General features: G+C 38.9%; 1 protein-coding gene across 8 annotated transcripts in view; it reads right to left on the bottom strand.

Annotated features, from left to right (window-relative positions):
- PAM (peptidylglycine alpha-amidating monooxygenase) overlaps window positions 1–18,241 on the bottom strand; it is a 124,207-nt gene that overhangs the window by 47,299 nt on the left and 58,667 nt on the right. For all 8 annotated transcript variants that reach the window (XM_082074338.1, XM_082074342.1, XM_082074343.1 and 5 more), the window contains 3 exons: window positions 17,847–17,967; window positions 11,320–11,377; window positions 3,462–3,549 (listed from right to left, as the gene is read on the bottom strand). In XM_082074338.1, coding sequence (XP_081930464.1) covers window positions 3,462–3,549; window positions 11,320–11,377; window positions 17,847–17,967 — 267 coding nt within the window. The remainder of the gene's footprint in view (window positions 1–3,461; window positions 3,550–11,319; window positions 11,378–17,846; window positions 17,968–18,241) is intronic.

Raw genomic sequence — 18,241 nt, 5'->3', positions numbered from 1 at the left:
AAAATTTCTAGCACTTTTAGCTCAAGTGCCACAAACCTGCAATGGCTACTACATTTACACAGAGGGACAGGACTCGTGCACAAAGCAGAAAAAAGTCATCAAAGCTTTAAGTCAAAACTGATAATTAAAATTTGTTGAAAAATCATTTACAAAAAAAAGGTGACCAGAAGCTCTATAAGAACCAAGAGGTGCTCATCCTGTACTTAACACAAGTTCAGTGCTTTAATTCGAAATAAGTGCTTAACAAGTTATAGACCACAAACAGGTCAAAAATACTTACAATAACTCAGAACTCTAGAGTTGTCCCTAGCCTCTGCAGCTAACATCTTGCAGGTGACAAGTAAAGGTGGAGTGCAAAAGACTCCCAAGGACTGTTAAGCTACAGATACCTGAATCTGCAAGAACTGAGAAACTCAGGGCACAGACACTACCGATTCTGTAAAAGGCCAATCAAACACTGTCATACAGACAGCACGATGTACCTGGATTACAAGCAAGAGGGCACTGACTACTATATGTGGGTGTAGACTAAAGGATGATATGCACGGATAAACAAACAAGGGACACTGAGGAGCTTTCCAGTCACACACCTAGAAGCCACTTCTCCCTCTCAATCCTCTGTTAGAGAAAAAGGTTATTTACAGGGTGTATTTGTACCTTCTTCAGTGGCAAAGCATCGCAGCACTGAGCCTAGAGCACAGAAGTCATTGCATGAGTGCAGTATACACAGGCATGACTTTTAGAAAGCCTCAACCTGAAACTATTCAGACTACATCAACTGATACAAGCCAGATGCAATGAAGTTTGATACCTATGCCAAGGTTTCTGTCCAAAACAACATAGTACAGCCCCTTCTCTGTTTTTTTGGCACTGGTAAAATGAGACCTTGGAAAACATTTGTACACATAAAGCATGGTTTCAGTTACCTTAAATACTGGGGAAAATAGAATCCCCTACAGTGTGATGAAGCGTACAAATGCATACAGACCAGGACTTGTAGCAGATGCAGGGTCAGTAACATTTCTGTTCAAGATGCCTGAGAGACATGTACCACCTCTCAAAACAAAAGACAGTGATGCTTTCCAGGCTGCGCTCCCTGGGATAACCAGTTTGTCCGTCACGTAGGGAAAACCACCTCCGCAAGTCATTATGTGTTTCTGTGATTCCAGAGAGCCTTACTGCAACATGGCTGCTGTGTTTTCTTCTGACAGAAAGCAATGCCATAATCACTAGACTACCAAGAGAAAAGGGAACATATCACCTCTTCCTCTTCATTAATTTTGCTCATAACACCTATTTCTAGACCTCCACAAGCACTACTTTGGTCATCTCCCCCTTCAAATTTGCCCCAGTGAGCAAGCAAAACTTATTTCAGGGTGAAATGCTTCATACAGTTGCAGGTAAAAGCTGCACAGCTTTCAGCTGCTACAATCTGAAAAAAACCAAAAGACTTCAGGGATCTAATCAGGTATTGCACTGCACAGCTCGGAAATGTGTTGAAGAGATTGATTAGGGGGAACAACAACAGAAACCACAAGCAGTCACAGCTTCACCACCATGCTCTGGGCCAGCTAGCCTTTGTTTAAACCACAGTATTTTTTAGGACCACATTAGCCAGGTAAAAAAAAAAAAAAAAATCTATGTAGGCTTTTCTTTTCAGTCTTTTCTCCTGAGACACTGGCCAATGGAGGAAGAAGACTGCAGGGGAGAAACATGAAATACACACATGACACTTTCATTTTGCTTGAAAAATGCTCAACCATCTCATTTAGCCATCAACACTGATCTTGAAATATCAAATTTTCTGGAAAAAAAAACCAACCCAGAGGAGATTACAAAGAAGAGTTAAGATAACTGACAAACAGATTTTAAAAGGAGGAAGCTAGTAAAGAAGTATAAATTTGCAAACAAATTTAAAAAAACATTAACAAATCACTGAAATCCATAGGTTCTTTACATGCAAAATATCATGGGATTCTGAATAGAATGAGTAGCACAGAAATGGACTTCAACTGCATACTATCCAGTATTGTACTAACAACTTATTTTTACTTCGGTCAAAATTGAGGGGGGTGTGGAGGAGTGGAGGGCATGGAAATGGAGCTTACTGACTGCTTCTTGGGTCTTTGTTTTATTGCAAACACTCCTGGACTTTCCAAAAGCATTCTCCTCAATCTTGGGTAAACTCACGACATGTTTTTTTTGTGGTTTGGGGATTTTTTTAGTGACATTGGGGTTTTGATTGACTACCTAGACTGAAAGCAACATATTTAATTATGTCAGCAAGACCAGTATTTGGCTATTCTTTTAGGATATTTTCATTGCTTAGGAAAACAAATAACTTTTTTTTTTTTTTTTTATTTCTCTATTATACTCTATTACACTCCCTGAATCTAACCAGGACTTGTAAGAAAGGACAACTGAGGTGACTGAATAAGAAAAATTATTGTTTTCAGTTCTTGAGTTGAATGGTGGAGAACACTCTGGGGCAATGACAACAGTAAGAAAGGGTACATAGAAACATAAGTGTTCCTGCTGTTCTTACTCTCCCCCAAGCAGTGAAATACAAGTGTTTCATTGAACCAGACTTGACACCGTTTGCAACCTTTACTGAACTATTGATGTCATAAGCTTCCAAAACCATGCCTGCTTTTTAATTGAAGCAGCAAGTCTGATGGCACAGTTACTGGGTGGTGATGTACGACATGTACTTATTCATTTGTTTAGATTAGATAATGATTTAAAGTTGCCTCACCTGACGTCTAAAAAAAGGTTATGTCTATGAATCACCTAATTCATGGGAGCTCATTTCAGTATCAGGTTTGACGCAGTACAAGATCTGTCTTGCCAGGAGACTCAGAAGTTCTGAATAATTCATCATTTACTTTTAAATCATTCAAGTGTATTCTTGATTATCTATGGAGAACCTGAACTTCTGATGAATCAGCTCAGGCATGCTACTTTGATTTCAGCACAGGTTGTCAGCTCAGGTAAAACTTCTTGTCATAGTGGCTGAAACATTTTTATCACCAATTATGATCAACAAACAAAAGCACCTACACGTTCTTTTTTTCTGCACTGAGCAAAACCTGAGCAAATGAGCACTAGGAGCCTACTTTATTTTTGTGGAAGGACCTGGGTATTTCAAGAAGGGAGAAATACCTGTGCACTTCTTTAGCATTTGTTAGTTAAAGATTCTAACATGCTGCAGCAAAGGCGTTACTCTGCAGAGCCAGCACAGGTCCCACACTGTTAGACAGCCTTTCAGAAGGCCAGGTACATTTGCATGAATAGCATCAATTCACTGGAAAAGCCAGAGGGCCAAAGTATGTTACTGATTTCTTCTTCCTTCCAAATTTTTATATTTTACAAAAGAATTGCAACACTGGAAAAGGTTTATATGGAAGCAATTAACACAAGAAAAGCTAGGTACAATAACAGAAGCAAGCTGCAATTCTTACCAGTAATTTTCAGTCGAAGAAGGTTCATTACAACCAAAGAGTAACATATGATGGACAGTGTCCATGCTGGCATGAGGCTTAAAGTCAACTGAAAAACAAAATGGAAAAACAAATAAGCTACCCTTACTCTCACCATAAGTTACATAAGGAAGAGCATTTTGTGCCATTTTTTGCTCTGCAATACACTAGAAACAAGGCCTGTATATCCTCACTCATTTAATTACCTTCTGCATTCCACTTACAAATTTTCCTTAAATTCCCATTCAACATGCTGTCTCCCAAGCAAAAACGCTGTAACCCACTTATTTATTACAAAAAAGGAATTCCAAGTTCCCACTCAAAACTGCTCTATTTTTCCCCAGAAGTTGAATATGACACTTAGTTAACATATGAATGTATCTCAAACCACAAAATTTTAACCACGCTAATGTAAATCTAGCTTCAAAATTCACATTTGTGATTTAATAGTTTTCTACTTCTTTTGTACTTACTCGTCAAAACCACAAACAAACAGTAAGCTACAGCTGAGAGCAAGTGACATCTTATGCATCAGTTAAAGTGGTATCTTCTTCCAGTATTCCATCTGGTTTACATTTTTGCTACATGTTTCTTAGGACAATAGTTCAAAGAGGGAATTATAATTTATTATCACTAATATGTCAAACCCTTTAGAACGGAAAACAAGATTTGTTCAAAGTCAACAAAATCTCATTGACCAAATATTTCTCATTATTTGCAACTTAGACTAAGGTGAATGTTCAACATTCAAATGTCTGTTTCTTTATCCCATGCCATAAACAAAACACTGGTTTTGTTTCTCAAATATTTGTGGTTCTGTTTCACATGGGAAAAAGGTTACCAGTGTCACACTGTTGTAACATCGACCATGAAAGTACAATGATGGCATTTCTAGAAATAAAGCAAGCTACACTGGGTGACTTGCTTTAGTACAAGTGAAATGATATGTCAGATGCAAGGATTGCAATGGAATTTTTTTCATATAAGATATAGAAGGACCTTGGAGGGTTTTTAAGGTTATCCTACAGAAGAAATTCCAAAATTGAGTCACTCCTTCCCTTACAAAAACATAGACACCAAGAAACCTTCAAGTAAGTGTCTTTTAGCTCTTGTAAGAGTCTTATTATAATCAGATGGTGAAGCTGCAAGCCACTGAAATGCTGTTCTGCTCCCAAAGTTTGCAGATTTATCACACAGTATCACAGTATCTTTTGGGATTGGAAGGGACCTCGGAAGATCATCTAGTCCAATCCCCCCGCTGGAGCAGGAACGCCTAGGTGAGGTCACACAGGAACATGTCCAGGCGGGTTTTGAATGTCTCCAGAGAAGGAGACTCCACAACCCCCCTGGGCAGCCTGTTCCAGTGCTCTGTCACCCTTACTGAGAAGTTTTTTCTCAAATTTAAGTGGAACCTCTTGTGTTCCAGCTTGATCCCATTACCCCTTGTCCTATCATTGTTTGCCACCGAGAAGAGCCTGGCTCCATCCTCATGGCACTCACCCTTTATATATTTATAAACATTAATAAGGTCACCCCTCAGTCTCCTCTTCTCCAAACTAAAGAGACCCAGCTCCCTCAGCCTTTCTTCATAAGGGAGGTGCTCCACTCCCTTAATCATCTTCGTTGCCCTACACTGGACCCTCTCCAGCAGTTCCCTGTCCTTCTTGAACTGAGGGGCCCAGAACTGGACACAATATTCCAGATGGGCTCTCAGTATTTTAACATGTGGCTAAGGCAGTGTTCCTGAAGTGAATGATAATGTGGATTATTGTCCCAGTTTCATGAAGGAAAAAAAAAACAAATAGATTTTAACCCTATTTTTGGAGCTCAGGTTTGTTGTGACAAGTGAGGAAAAACAGCCAAAAGTTAAGGCATGCAGGTTAAATTCTAGCTTGAACACATAAGCCATGCAGTCAGATTGTAAGGAAATGAGCACGCCAGAGTTTAGGGCTTTGTTTGGGAAGTAAGAGATGCACCCACATGCCCTGGGAAGGTACTTTTGAGTACCATGGGTGAATTCAGAAGTGCTAAACTTGCCAGCATGATGAAAGTGCATAGACTACAATTAAAATGTAGTACCTGTCACTACCAAAGGCTTAAGAAATACCAAACGAAAGCCCTATATTCCTAGTCAACAGCCTCCACATTTTAAAACAACAAAAGAAGATTACTCAGTAAATATTTTTATACAAGGAAAAGTGCTAAAAAATTATTACTAAAATAACAGTAACATTTTTGGTATATATACTAAATCTGAATAAAGTCTGACCTACTTTCCTGACCAAGTACAACTTTGAATTATGAACTCCAGGAGAAACAGGAACAAAGAGAACATGACATCGATTTCATTTTAACAATGTCTAGTTAACTTATGTATTAAAAAAAATCATTTCTAAGAAGTTCATCTTTACAAATAACAATTCAGTGATATAAAGTTGATATACTTTTTTAAAAAAGTTGACTTTTCTATAATATAAATAACTTTAAAGAGATTTATGAACATATCAATGTCCACAGTTTGGAGAATTAGGAAGACATTAGCGGCCTTCAATACAGTGAAGTCATCAGCACTTGGCAATAGGGAAGTTTATATATGCCATACTAGACTAACAACCTACAGTGTCTCAGAGTCATGTATGGACAAAAAGTAATAAATCATCTAATTATTTGAATTTGTGTTGCTGAACACCATAGGCTCCTTCTCATTTCCACAATACAATCTGACAGATAGGGACTCACCATGAGTCAACAAGAAAAAGACACTGGTCACCCATGGGAATGAATGTAAGGAGGTGAAGATGACGGTCAAATTTCTTGGCTGAGTGGCTTGCTGTCAGAGTCAATTCTTATAAATGTCTGTAGAGCACCCTTAGCTATCGCTACAGCTCAGTAGTCAAAACCTGATTTTTATCAATGACTGCACCATTAAAGACTGAATCTAGTTTATGGTGTGGGTACTTATTCATAAACATTAATCAAACATGAGGTCAAATAAGACCACAATATATTTAAAAAATGTAACTAGAAGGAGATTTTATTGAAAAATTACATATTAATCTCACAGACATTTTGTTTCACAGGACCAAAACATATGTTCCCAACATTAACCTAAGTGTACATCAGCCGATCCCACAAACAAACAAATATTCCCTGTACCATCCTTTGTCAGCATTTGCAGACCTTTGAGACAGAAAAACAACTGGTTCAAACAGAAATCTCTGCCTTGACAGTCTGAACCTTCACTAAAGAATATAATACAGAAAACTAACAGCATCTGCAAAAATACCTCTAGGGCAAAACTTGCTCTGTTCCTCCTTGTAGCTGGTAGTATTTCATCAGTAAGTTTGATCAGTTCATTCTTTTGATAGTGTCTGAGAACAGACTCTGAACAAGTTGGTGAATCCTGGTACAGTATCCTTCCAGCTTTGCAGTACAAACTCGTACCCTTTGTCCCTGTGCAAGCATGACTGTTTACTGATTTTCGGAAAAGAGCCAAGCTGAAGTCTGAATTCGAAGTCCTTAAACACAAATTTAATGAAAAATATTGAAAAAAAACTTACTGAAAATATTGTCTACTAACTAACAAATGTAGTACTGCCTGCATACAGTAATAAAAATGTGCTCTCTTCCAAGGCCTTTATCTTTCACCAGTAGTAGGCAACAAATTTATCCTACTGCAGTTTATCATACAGTCATTCCAGTTGGAAAACACGCTCAAGATCATAGAGTCCAACCATAACCTAATTCTAGCACTAAACCATGTTCCAAAGAAGGTCATCTAGATATCTTTTAAACACCTCCAGGGATGGTGACTCAACCACTTCCCTGGGCAGCCTGTTCCAATGCTTCACAGTTCTTTTTGTGAAAAACTCTTCCCTAATATCCAGTCTGAACCTCCCCTGGTACAACTTGAGGCCATTTCCTCTTGTCCTTTCACTTGCTACTTGGGAGAAGAGACCAACCCTCTCCTTGCTGCAACCTCCTTTCAGGTAGTTGTAGACAGCAATAAGGTCTCCCCTCAGCCTCCTTCTCTCCAGCCTAAGCAGCCCCAGTTCCCTCAAACACTCCTCATCAGACTTGTGCTCCAGGCCCCTCACCAGCTTCATTGTCCTCTTCTGCACTTTCTCCAGCACCTCAATGTCTTTCTTATGATGAGGGGCCCAAAACTGAAGGTGGGGCCTCACCAGTGCGGAGTACAGAGAAGCAATCACTTCTCTAGTCCTGCTGGCCACACTGTTACTGATACAAGTCAGGATGCCGTTGGCCCTGTTGGCCACCTGGGCACACTGCTGGCTCATATCCAGCCGACTGTCAATCCCGCAGATCCCTCTCTGGCAGGCAGCTTTCCAGAAACTTTTCCTTGAGCCTGTAGCGTTAGATGGGATTGTTGTGACCCAAGTGCAGGATCCAGCACTCAACCTTGTTAAAACTCATACAGTTGGCCTCAGCCCATCGATCCAGCTGGTTCAGATCCCTCTGTATAGCCTTCCTACCCTTCAGCAGATCAACACTCCCACCCAATTTGGTGTTGTCTGCAAATTGACTGATGGTGCACTTGATCACCTCATCCAGATCACTGAAAAAGATATTACACAGTTTCTGTAAATAGAACCTCCTCTTCCACATTGTCTTGCAGGCAGGAGGAAAATGGGTTAAATATAGGAAAGCAAAGAAAAAAGTAATAAACAAGTGAATCTTGGTCAAAGTATATGGATATTCATCATAAAAACGTCCTTTTCAAGTGAAAAAAAAAAAAAAAAAAAAAAAGAACACACCACTAAAAGGAGATGGCATTTATTTGGCAGCGTTTTGTACAAATAAATTGAACTGGAGATAAAACATGTTGTCCTGGTTTTGTTAAAAAACAAGTTTCTCTTTTAGTGAATTTTGCGTGTCAGCTAAAGCCTTCCTATTAGCTGCATTTTCCTGGAGAACCAGATACATGTTTTGGTAAACACAGCAATGGAATGCAAATGATAAGCAATGATAAGCATGCATGGACATCTCACGAGAGGGGCAATGAGAAACAGGTGGCCAAGAAACTGACCAACTGTGTAAAACATTCCATTCACGTGAATACTTCATATAAAAGTGGGGGATCACGAGGATCTCGTCCCTTTCCCTTTTGCCTTCTTTTCCCTTCTGCTTATGGCCGATATTAGGAGAGGATCTTGCTAGTCGTCCCTGCGAACTGAGGCCTAGAGACTGAATCCAGCTCCGGTTGGCTGCAGAGTCCAATTCAGGACTTTGGGTGCCGGCTCTGCAGTTGCTGAGACTTTCAAGATTGGTTTTGTATATTTTGTATTATTTTCTCTGTTCTTATTAGTAGCATTAGTAAAACATTTTTAATTTTTCCAACTCTCTTCTCTCTGTCCTTCTTTCCCTCTCGATCGCCTGTCCTTAGTGGGAAGGGGGGAGAGGGAGGGGCAAAAAGGGGAAGTGGGAGGGAGAGGAGGTTAACAATACATCTGCCAGGGTTTTATTGTCACCTTGCAATCTAAACCCTCAACACATGTATAATAGGTTCTGGTCTCAGCTTTACCACTGCACTCTCTTGAAACTCAAGTTATTGTATTCACACCACCTTATGTTGAAACGCTTCAGAGTGCACACTGTCTCCTCAATGCACAGCAATCCTGAGTGATAACTCATACGTTGTTTTTTAGATGCTTCTATCACAGAGTAAAACAATTAATGGAAGTTAATGACATCATTTATTAGCAATGAAAAGATGGCAGAGTCCGCTTAAACCATAAAAATGTAGACACTATGCTTTTAAAAATAAGTATTTCATTCTCTGTATGTCAATCTATGCCGATTTAAGCAACATAAAATACATGCATGCAAATAAGTTACTAATTAGCTTCGCAGCACTTAAGAGTATTTAGAAATATTTTAGGAAAAACTCCACTTAACACCTTGTTTCTTAGATGACGATACCTATTGTAAAAATCTCTTTCCTGAGAATAAGATTTAATTTGCTATTCAGGTGTTACATGTTGCATTCTTTCTGTTCTTTACTGGATTACATTTGAGTATAGTATTGTCAAGGATCGGGTAACTTCTGTTGATTGTGAAGACTCCAATCTGACAAATCTTTTCCACTGAAAACATTTCTGAATGACTTTACTGCAGTGAGATGGAACCAATCACATGCTAAAGACTGTCTACATGCCTACTCATTTTGGTGGAAAGGACAAAGGAAAAAAACCCAAGTAATTTTGTTTTATTCTCAAAGCTTTCAAATATAAGAGGTTGAAAGGTTGTAGGCAATGCTATCATAGGAAAACTTTATAGTCACGGAATGAGTTTGGGGTTTTGTTTGTTTCTTTGGGGGGGGGGGGGAAGGGGTTGCTTATTTGTTTGTTTGAAATTTGCTCATCAAGCTCCTCTCACTCTTCAAAGCTGCACCTGACAACTAGAATGGTTTCTCTGCCCAGAAAACGGATTGCCTTGCATGACTCACACTGAGATTTTGTATAAATACCACTTTTAGGCAAACTTTTAGTAGGTCCTTTTAAACATATATACCACTGAAAGAAGTTTATATGGCTTTAACAAATGTAAACACCAAATGACAGAGCTAAATGTGCAGCAATCTAATAAAGAATTGAACTATGCAATTTTGCAACTCAGTGAAGCACTACATAAAAATTGCTCTGTCAGCAGGTTAGTAGTATGCCTTTCTGTGAACCACTGGAAAGCAGAAGAGTCTATTGCACACTGCACAGCAAGTATAGTTTATCAGACAATAAACACTCCCTTCTATGCTTATTTTTCTCGCTGGGGTCAGGCCAAAATGTCAGGTCAGGTTATGACTTCTTTATAAAACAGATATACAGAAAAGCACTGAAAAAAAATGGACTAATTTTTTTTTTAGTTACAATAATACAACATGGAAATCTGAACAAAATATTCTAGATCTGAAGGATTTCTGCAAGGAAATATATATGGAACAACAGTAGTACAATACACTACAACAAAAACTACATAGGATTCCCACCATATTTACAGTAAGTGCAGATATCCTAAAATGCAACAAAAGAGTAAAGGAAGAAAAATATAGACATTTTAACTTCTCATTGTTTTCTTTTGTTTCAGTTTATAGCACAATCTGATAGTGAAACTATCTTCAGCCAAACCAGAAAGCCTTCTGTCTACCTGAACAATTGTATGTTCCCAAGCAATGCAAAATTAAATTAAAAGTACCTCAAAGACCTTTTGAACAGATGGTGGTGTTTTGCTGATCTGTATGCTCTCAGTATTCATACACTGTCACAGTATTTCTTGTTATTTGTTTGCCATGTTATTCTTGCCACGACATTAAGAAAAAAAAAAAAGGGGGGGTGGGGGGGGGAGAGGGTTTGGTTGGTTTCTTGTTTGGTTGGCTTGGGGTTTTTGTTGTTGTTTTATGTTTTTGTTTTATTTTTACCCCAGAAAAGTATAATAAAATCTTAATGCAGCCAATACTGATTGTAAGTACAAAGGATTTACAGCCTGTACCAGCAGGTAAATAAACAGTTCTGCTCAGTGGAGCAGAACTAAGTATCCAGCCACAGACAGAAAGCCAATACTTTACAAATGGGGTTGTTTGGTACTGACTGCCAGAGGCATCTGCATGCAGCTCCTTAACCACTGTTACTCATGTATCTCTCCCAGATACAATTCGTTATCTTGGCTAAGTTGCACTCTCAAGTTTGTTTCTCCATCAGCCATGTCAAATGCATTTTGGAAACTGATAGCCAAAGACTGAGTCAATATGAGTCAAAGAAAAAAAAAAGGAAATGCTGTGGTTCTTCAAAATGGCTTGTTTATGTTCTTCCAGTCAACAAATACTCACCTACATAGGCTTCATCATCCACTGGGAGGGGTACTGACATGCAGAGGTAAGTATCAGACTATTAAAAGACAAAAGAACAGAAATTACCTTTTAAATTGGGAATATTTACAATGAAAATAACAAAAATAAGCATCAAAATTCTGTACACCTTCTGAAGATTAATATGGGAATACTGAACAAATTAATACATTAAAAACTATATACTTAAAAACCTTAGCACTGAATTTATTTGGAGTGGTTAACAAACACCACCCCCTTCCTGACCAGTAAAAATCTGAGGCAGTAATAGTACTCTCTTGATGTCCAAATAAACAGCATGAATAAATATGAGTGTGCTACATAAAGTGAAAAGAATTATTGAGCTTCTCATTCGTTGTGTTCTTGGAATGCACTACTTACTCAGTGTTTATAAACTCACTACAATCTAAGAACCAAGGTGCTTGTGTGGAAGGGGAGGTGCTGCTCTCCTCTCTCTGGTGACCAGTGACAGGACACAAAGAAATGGGAGTTTAGACTGGACATTATGAAATGGTTCTTGACTGACAGGGCAGTCACGCACTGGAACAAGCTCCCCAGGCAAGCGCTCACAGCACCAAGCCCATCAGAGTACAAGACATCTCTGGACAATGCTCTTAGTCATATTGTTTAGTTTTAGGAAGTCCTACGAGGAGCAGGGAGTTGGACTTGATGATCTTCACAGGAACCTTCCAACTTCAGATACTGTGTGATTCTATGGCTTCATATCTAAATAGTTTTCTGCCTATAGCAGTATTTCACTCTATTCCAAATTTATATAACTGTACCAAAAAGTTTTAAAGTGTTGTGCCATTGTAGCAGCAATCATAGAAATACAATTATTTTTTATTCATGCACTTAATTCTGTTACGATCATGCATCTAATTGTGTTATGATCAATGACAATATTTTCCCTTGACATGTCACAAGTGCCAAACATGTCAGCTACAGGACTTTCACTACATCCAAAAACTCAAAACCTCACCAGGCTTTGACTTTCACAAGGACTGCACTAAACAGATGAAGATAAGATTCCTGCTATGGAAAACATCAAACCTAACTTAAAAGAAGACACTGCAAATAGGTGTAAACAAATAAATGTAACAGAGACAGAAGGACAGGTACAATGACAAAGCAGTGATGTGCACAGAGAATAAACCATTTTGGGTCTTCTTGCTAAAAGAGAGAAGGATGAACTAAGGTCAGCTGATACAACTGACAAGAATGCCTTTGTGCACTCTAGCTATGTGCATTTATATAGGAACATATTAAAGCCTTGTAGAAATTGAAAAAGAAATATTCTACATTTACTATTTAAACTGGGTTCAGAAGTATATTTCTTTTAAAAACCCCTTCATTTAGAACCTTATACCCAAACTTTGAAAGTCAATGGCAGCAATGTTTTACATTGTAGCCAAAATAAACAGCAGATTCTTTGTCTTTAAACATGAAATTAGAAACAGCGTGGACAAAAAATAAGGAAAACACATTTTTTTCAAAGTATCATTTACCCAATTAAGAATAAATTGGTTAAGAAAAGAATATTAGGATTTACCACAGATGCAATGGCTGAGATTTTATTATGTGTGCCATAACATCTACTAAGATTATTAGAAACCTAGATATACTAATATTTCTGGCTCTTTTTTTTTTTTTTTCAATCAAAGACTGTTAACTGGAAAATACAGATAAAAATGGTATTGTGCTCCTCATTTCTGTGAACTGTCATAGAACTCAGTCACGCCTTTCTGATTCAGTGTTACAACGCAAGTAAGGAACTGTTCTAGTTAAGCATCTTTTTTCCATGTTCTTTGTCACAGGGACCTCTGGAGATCATCTAGTCCAACCCACCTGCTAAAGCAGGTTCACCCAGAGCAGATCACATAGGAATGTGTCCAGGCAGGTTTTGAATGTCTACCGAGAAGCAGACCCCACAGCCTCTCTGGGCAGCCTGTTCCAGTGCTCTGGCACCCTCAAAATAAAGAAGTTTCTCCTCATATTCAGGTGGAACCTTCTATGCTTCAGTCTGTGCCCGTTGCCGTTCCTCCTCTTGTTGGGCATCACTGAAAAGAGTCTGGTTCCATCTTCTTGACACCCACCCTTGAGATATTTGTAAGTATGGATAAGATCCCCACTCAGGCTTCTCCACGTTGAACAGACCCAGCTCTCTCAGTCCCTCATAATAAGAAAGATGCTTTAGACCCCTAGTCGTTTTCATAGCCCATCACTGGACTCCATCCAGTAATTCCTTGTTCTTCTCTTGGCATCTTCCCTTGTCATCTTACTTTCCCTCCCTTGTCATCTGTTTTCAATGCCGATGTACTCTACATTGTAAATTTAGAGGAATGCTCTTAGGTAATCTGATGCGTCTTTAGGATTTTAATCCTAAAATAGAGCAACGTTGTTTTAAGAGAGAAAAACAAACAAAAAAACTAAATAAAAAAATCAGAGACCAACTGCTCTGAAGAAGAAAGAGGGTGGAGGGGCAAGGAGCAGAAAGGGATTATTCAAAGTTTTTTACTTCTCATCTGTTGTTATTGTTTATATCACCTTACACTAGTCATTGTCAGATTGTTCACCAAAGTAATGTGAAGACAGTCTGTGTTACTGACAGAGTAAAGATGTTTACACTGCATTTGCAATAACGCTTTCACAAAATAGCCTTCAATTTGCTTAACAGTATCAAGTAACATATCTGAAATTTCAGTTTTCAAAATGTGCTAATCCCATCCTTTCTTAGAAGATAAAACATATTGCTTCCCATTTAAACAGTAAGTCCTAACATACTGTGCAGAGGGATAATTTACTGTGCAGAGGGATAATTTTCTTATCATAGAATCATAGAATGCTAGGGATTGGAAGGGACCTCAAAAGATCATCTAGTCCAATCCCCCTACCAGAGCAGGAACACCTAGATGAGGCTACACAGGAATGTGTCCAGGCGGGTTTTGAATGTCTCCAGAGAAGGAGACTCCACAACCTCCCTGGGCAGCCTGTTCCAGTGCTCTGTTACCCTCACTGAGAAGGAGTTTCTTCTCAAGTTTAAGTGGAACCTCTTATGTTCCAGCTTAAAACCATTACTCCTTGTCCTACCATTGGTTGTCACCGAGAAGAGCCTGGCTCCATCCTCCTGACACTCAACCTTTATATATTTGTAAACACTAATAAGGTCACCCCTCAGTCTACTCCAAACTAAAGAGACCCAGCTCCCTCAGCCTTTCCTCATAAGGGAGATGCTCCACTCCCTTCATCATCTTCGTTGCCCTGCGCTGGACTCTCTCCAGCAGTTCCCTGTCCTTCTTGAACTGAGGAGCCCAGAACTGGACACAATATTCCAGGTGTGGTCTCACCAGGGCAGAGTAGAGGGGAAGGAGAACCTCTCTCGACCTACTAAACATCCCCGCTTCTAATACACCCCAGGATGCCATTGGCCCTCTTGGCCACAAGGGCACAGTGCTGGCTCATGGTCATCCTGCTGTCCACCAGGATCCCCAGGTCCCTCTCCCCTACACTGCTCTCTAATGGATCATTCCCCAACTTATACTGGAACCTGGGGTTGTTCCTGCCCAGATGCAATACTCTACATTTGCCCTTGTTATATTTCATTAAATTTTTCCCCACCCAGCTCTCCAGCCTGTCCAGGTCACACTGGATGGCAGCACAGCCTTCTGGCCTGTCAGCCTCTCCTCCCAGCTCGGTGTCATTAGCAACCTTGCTGACAGTGCACTCTAGTCCCTCATCCAAGTCACTGATGAATATATTGAATAGTACTGGCCCCAGCACCAACCCTTGAGGCACTCCACTAGATACAGGCCTCCAAGTGGACTCTGCCCCATTGACCACGACTCTCTGGCTTCTTTCCTTCAGCCAGTTTGCAGTCCACCTCACTTATAATTATCTTAAATATAAAGAATTATTTCAGAACTGAAAAAGCCCTTCAGTCTTCCTCTCCACAGCTCTTGGATGTCCTCTGCCCTTCAGCAGCACATCAGAACTACTCTTCCCATGACATATTATTTGCATTTTTCCCTACTGTGCAACTGGAATAATTATTGAGAAAAAACAGAGTACTGAAGTACTGCAGATACTGTTTCCCCCACTTATGAGAGGTGGTACTATTCAAAACCACCAATGAATATAAACCACATTTATTAACCAAGATGGAAAACCACTCTACCTGAACAATTTCCAGATTTGTGCTGCCTGAATACACACTTCAGTGTCTCCATTCATAAGGAGCACTCAGAACAGTTTCACATGAATGTTCATGTTTGGCACTTGTGACAAAAGAATGCACAACTCAGGGGTTGACCTGCACAGTTAGTGCACTCCTAAACTGTGTAAGGGGTCAGTTCTCATTAAGTCACTCATGGTGCAGCTGTAGCTACAGAACATGAGGCAACTTCTCCCTCTACAATCCTCTAAAGTCACTAGTAGTCTAGTAGCTCCCTGAAAAAAAAAAAAAAAAAAAAGCAGGGGTTTTGGCTACCTTTCCCACTGTCTTGACAATAAGAGGTACACATGAATTTAATTTTAGGTAACAAACCTACCAATACAAGGACAAGTTAAATTGTCTTCAGCCATCTGCAAATCATTCCAGCAAAGTTATACCACCTTCACCATTATAAGGTGCTACCTACACAGATGATACAAAATCATTTGGGGTTTCTTTTCTCTCCTCCTCCTGTTCAGAAACATTTAAACATTTCCTCTGTGAACCAGGTACATATTTCACAGAAGCTAAGCTGTATCTTAGCTGCATGCACCTACATTAGGAGAATTCAATGTTTACTACATTAATCATTCCAAAACAACAATGTGAATGCTCATAATCTAAGTACCACCTTACTGGTAGTAGCAAAAATTCTTTTCAGTTGCAGGGAATACATGCAGATGGTTAGACTTCTTGGAATCCAAAGAGATTAACTTCCAGTATCTGTTTTCAACAAGAATTATCTGGGAAGCTGGAGTATCAAGGACTTCAGCAAATAAAATTAAATACAATTGCCTATGGTGATGCTATGGAAGAACTCAACTCAGCATTAGTACTATTTGAGAAGCTCTCTTTTTTTGAGCTTGGAGATATTTGACTAAATGACCAATGACTCCAGCCCTTCCCGAACAATTCTTACATTACATGAACCTTCTGATTTTACATCTAATGCACATCACATGGTCATACACTATAAACAAAGAACTGGCTAATTTAAGCTAGCTGCGACTCTATGTAAGAAATGTGACTGTCATGTATGCATACCACCAAGAAAGAGGCCAGAAGAATATGGCATGTGAATTCTCCTGAAAATACTAATCTGTGTCCAAACAGTGAATTCAGAATTCATAACAATCCAGCTGAAACATTAAGCATCACAGACTTTTCCTGTTGGTGTTGGGTTTTGGTTTTCTTTCTTTTGACAGGAATTTGAAGTGACTGACCCCTTCATATGTGTCTCCCAGCTCTTGAACTAATGGCTTCTCAAGTAAAATCTATACAACACAATTACAAATGTGCACCTGGATGAACTCAGAGTAATTTTCATTCTTTCTAAAAGAGAAGTTTAATATTTTGCTGCAGACAAATAAAATCTAGTAGAAACTATATTTCTCTTTTGCACTCACTGGAATGACACCACTTGCTCTAAGTTCCAGAGGGGTGCTTCACAATTACTGAAACTTCATTTTCCCTTCAGTATTTTTTTCGAAGTGCTATCCGCAACAATGAGTCATCATCTACTGCAGCACAACATCCTGCTGTTTCTAAGCATCTGCAGCCCTCTAAACGCCACGCAGTGTCTTTTGATGACATATATAATTCCCTGCATTACCTTGCTGCAATTAAAAATAAATAAATAAATAAATAAATAAATGTTTATCTCACTTAATGAATCTACAAGTAAAAATGCCAGCAGAATCTTAAAAATGGTAATTCTAATGTCAAAAATCTTAATTATTGGCTTCATTTTTACTCACTTGGCTCAGTAGAAGCTAAGCAACTTCAACTCTGAAGGAGTATACCTTTATAACTTGTTTATAGGATCTTTCCTGGAGTATTTAAGGGTTTAAAACACTGAGTCAAAAGTATTACTCTTAGATAATGCTTTCTGGTTGTTTACTCTCAGCTTGCCAAAGTTGCAGCAATGTTCAATTTAATGTCACTAAATTCACTGAGGCATCACCTCAGATTTGGTGTAAACTGCAACTCTAAATAAATGTGTCTTAATAGCTCAGATGGAAATGTTTCACTTTATTAAAATCCATATTCCTTGTTTAAATAAACTTTAGCAATTCAGGTTATAAAATCAACTTTTTACAAATAAAATTAATCAGATGAAAAGATTTTTCTTTCATTTGAGATCACCTTTCTATTTCCTACTCTTCTCTCGTCATATATATAGGTATAAAAGCCACTTTGTTTTTTGTGCCCATTTTATGCGAGTGATGTTGTAGGCAAGGCTTTATTTTCCTATCTTATGAAAGAAAAGTGGCAAAAAGAAAAAACGCATTTCTCTCACCTGCTTAGGTGTCACCCCGCGCATGCGAATGTCCAATGCAAAATCGGACAGACCAATTGAAATAACTGGTTGGTCACTTCCAGGGCATTCATTGGAAAGCAATCTGGTAGTCTCTTTATACCTTAAAGAGAAGGAAGAAATATTTTTAAAAATACTGATTTTTGTTATGTCTTTCTAAAAAGAAGGGTCTTCAGAACTAGTAAAGAGGTTTGACAATGCTGACTAGCTCCAGGAGTGATCTGGAAACTTCATTCCTTCATGAGCCAAGGAAAACATCTTAAGTCACAAAGTATTTAGTGAAGTAGTTCCTCTGAGTAATCAGGCAGACTGGTCTAGAAAACATTGCTGAAAACATAACCTGTCATCTAATCTAAATAGCTGTCTGAGGCACAGGG

This window comes from Streptopelia decaocto (genome assembly GCF_964273445.1).
Source record: "Streptopelia decaocto genome assembly, chromosome: Z".
In the NCBI taxonomy this organism is placed as follows: Eukaryota; Metazoa; Chordata; class Aves; order Columbiformes; family Columbidae; genus Streptopelia; species Streptopelia decaocto.
The sequence above is the reverse complement of the archived record's forward strand: the minus strand, read 5'-3'. Positions and strand labels throughout refer to the sequence as shown.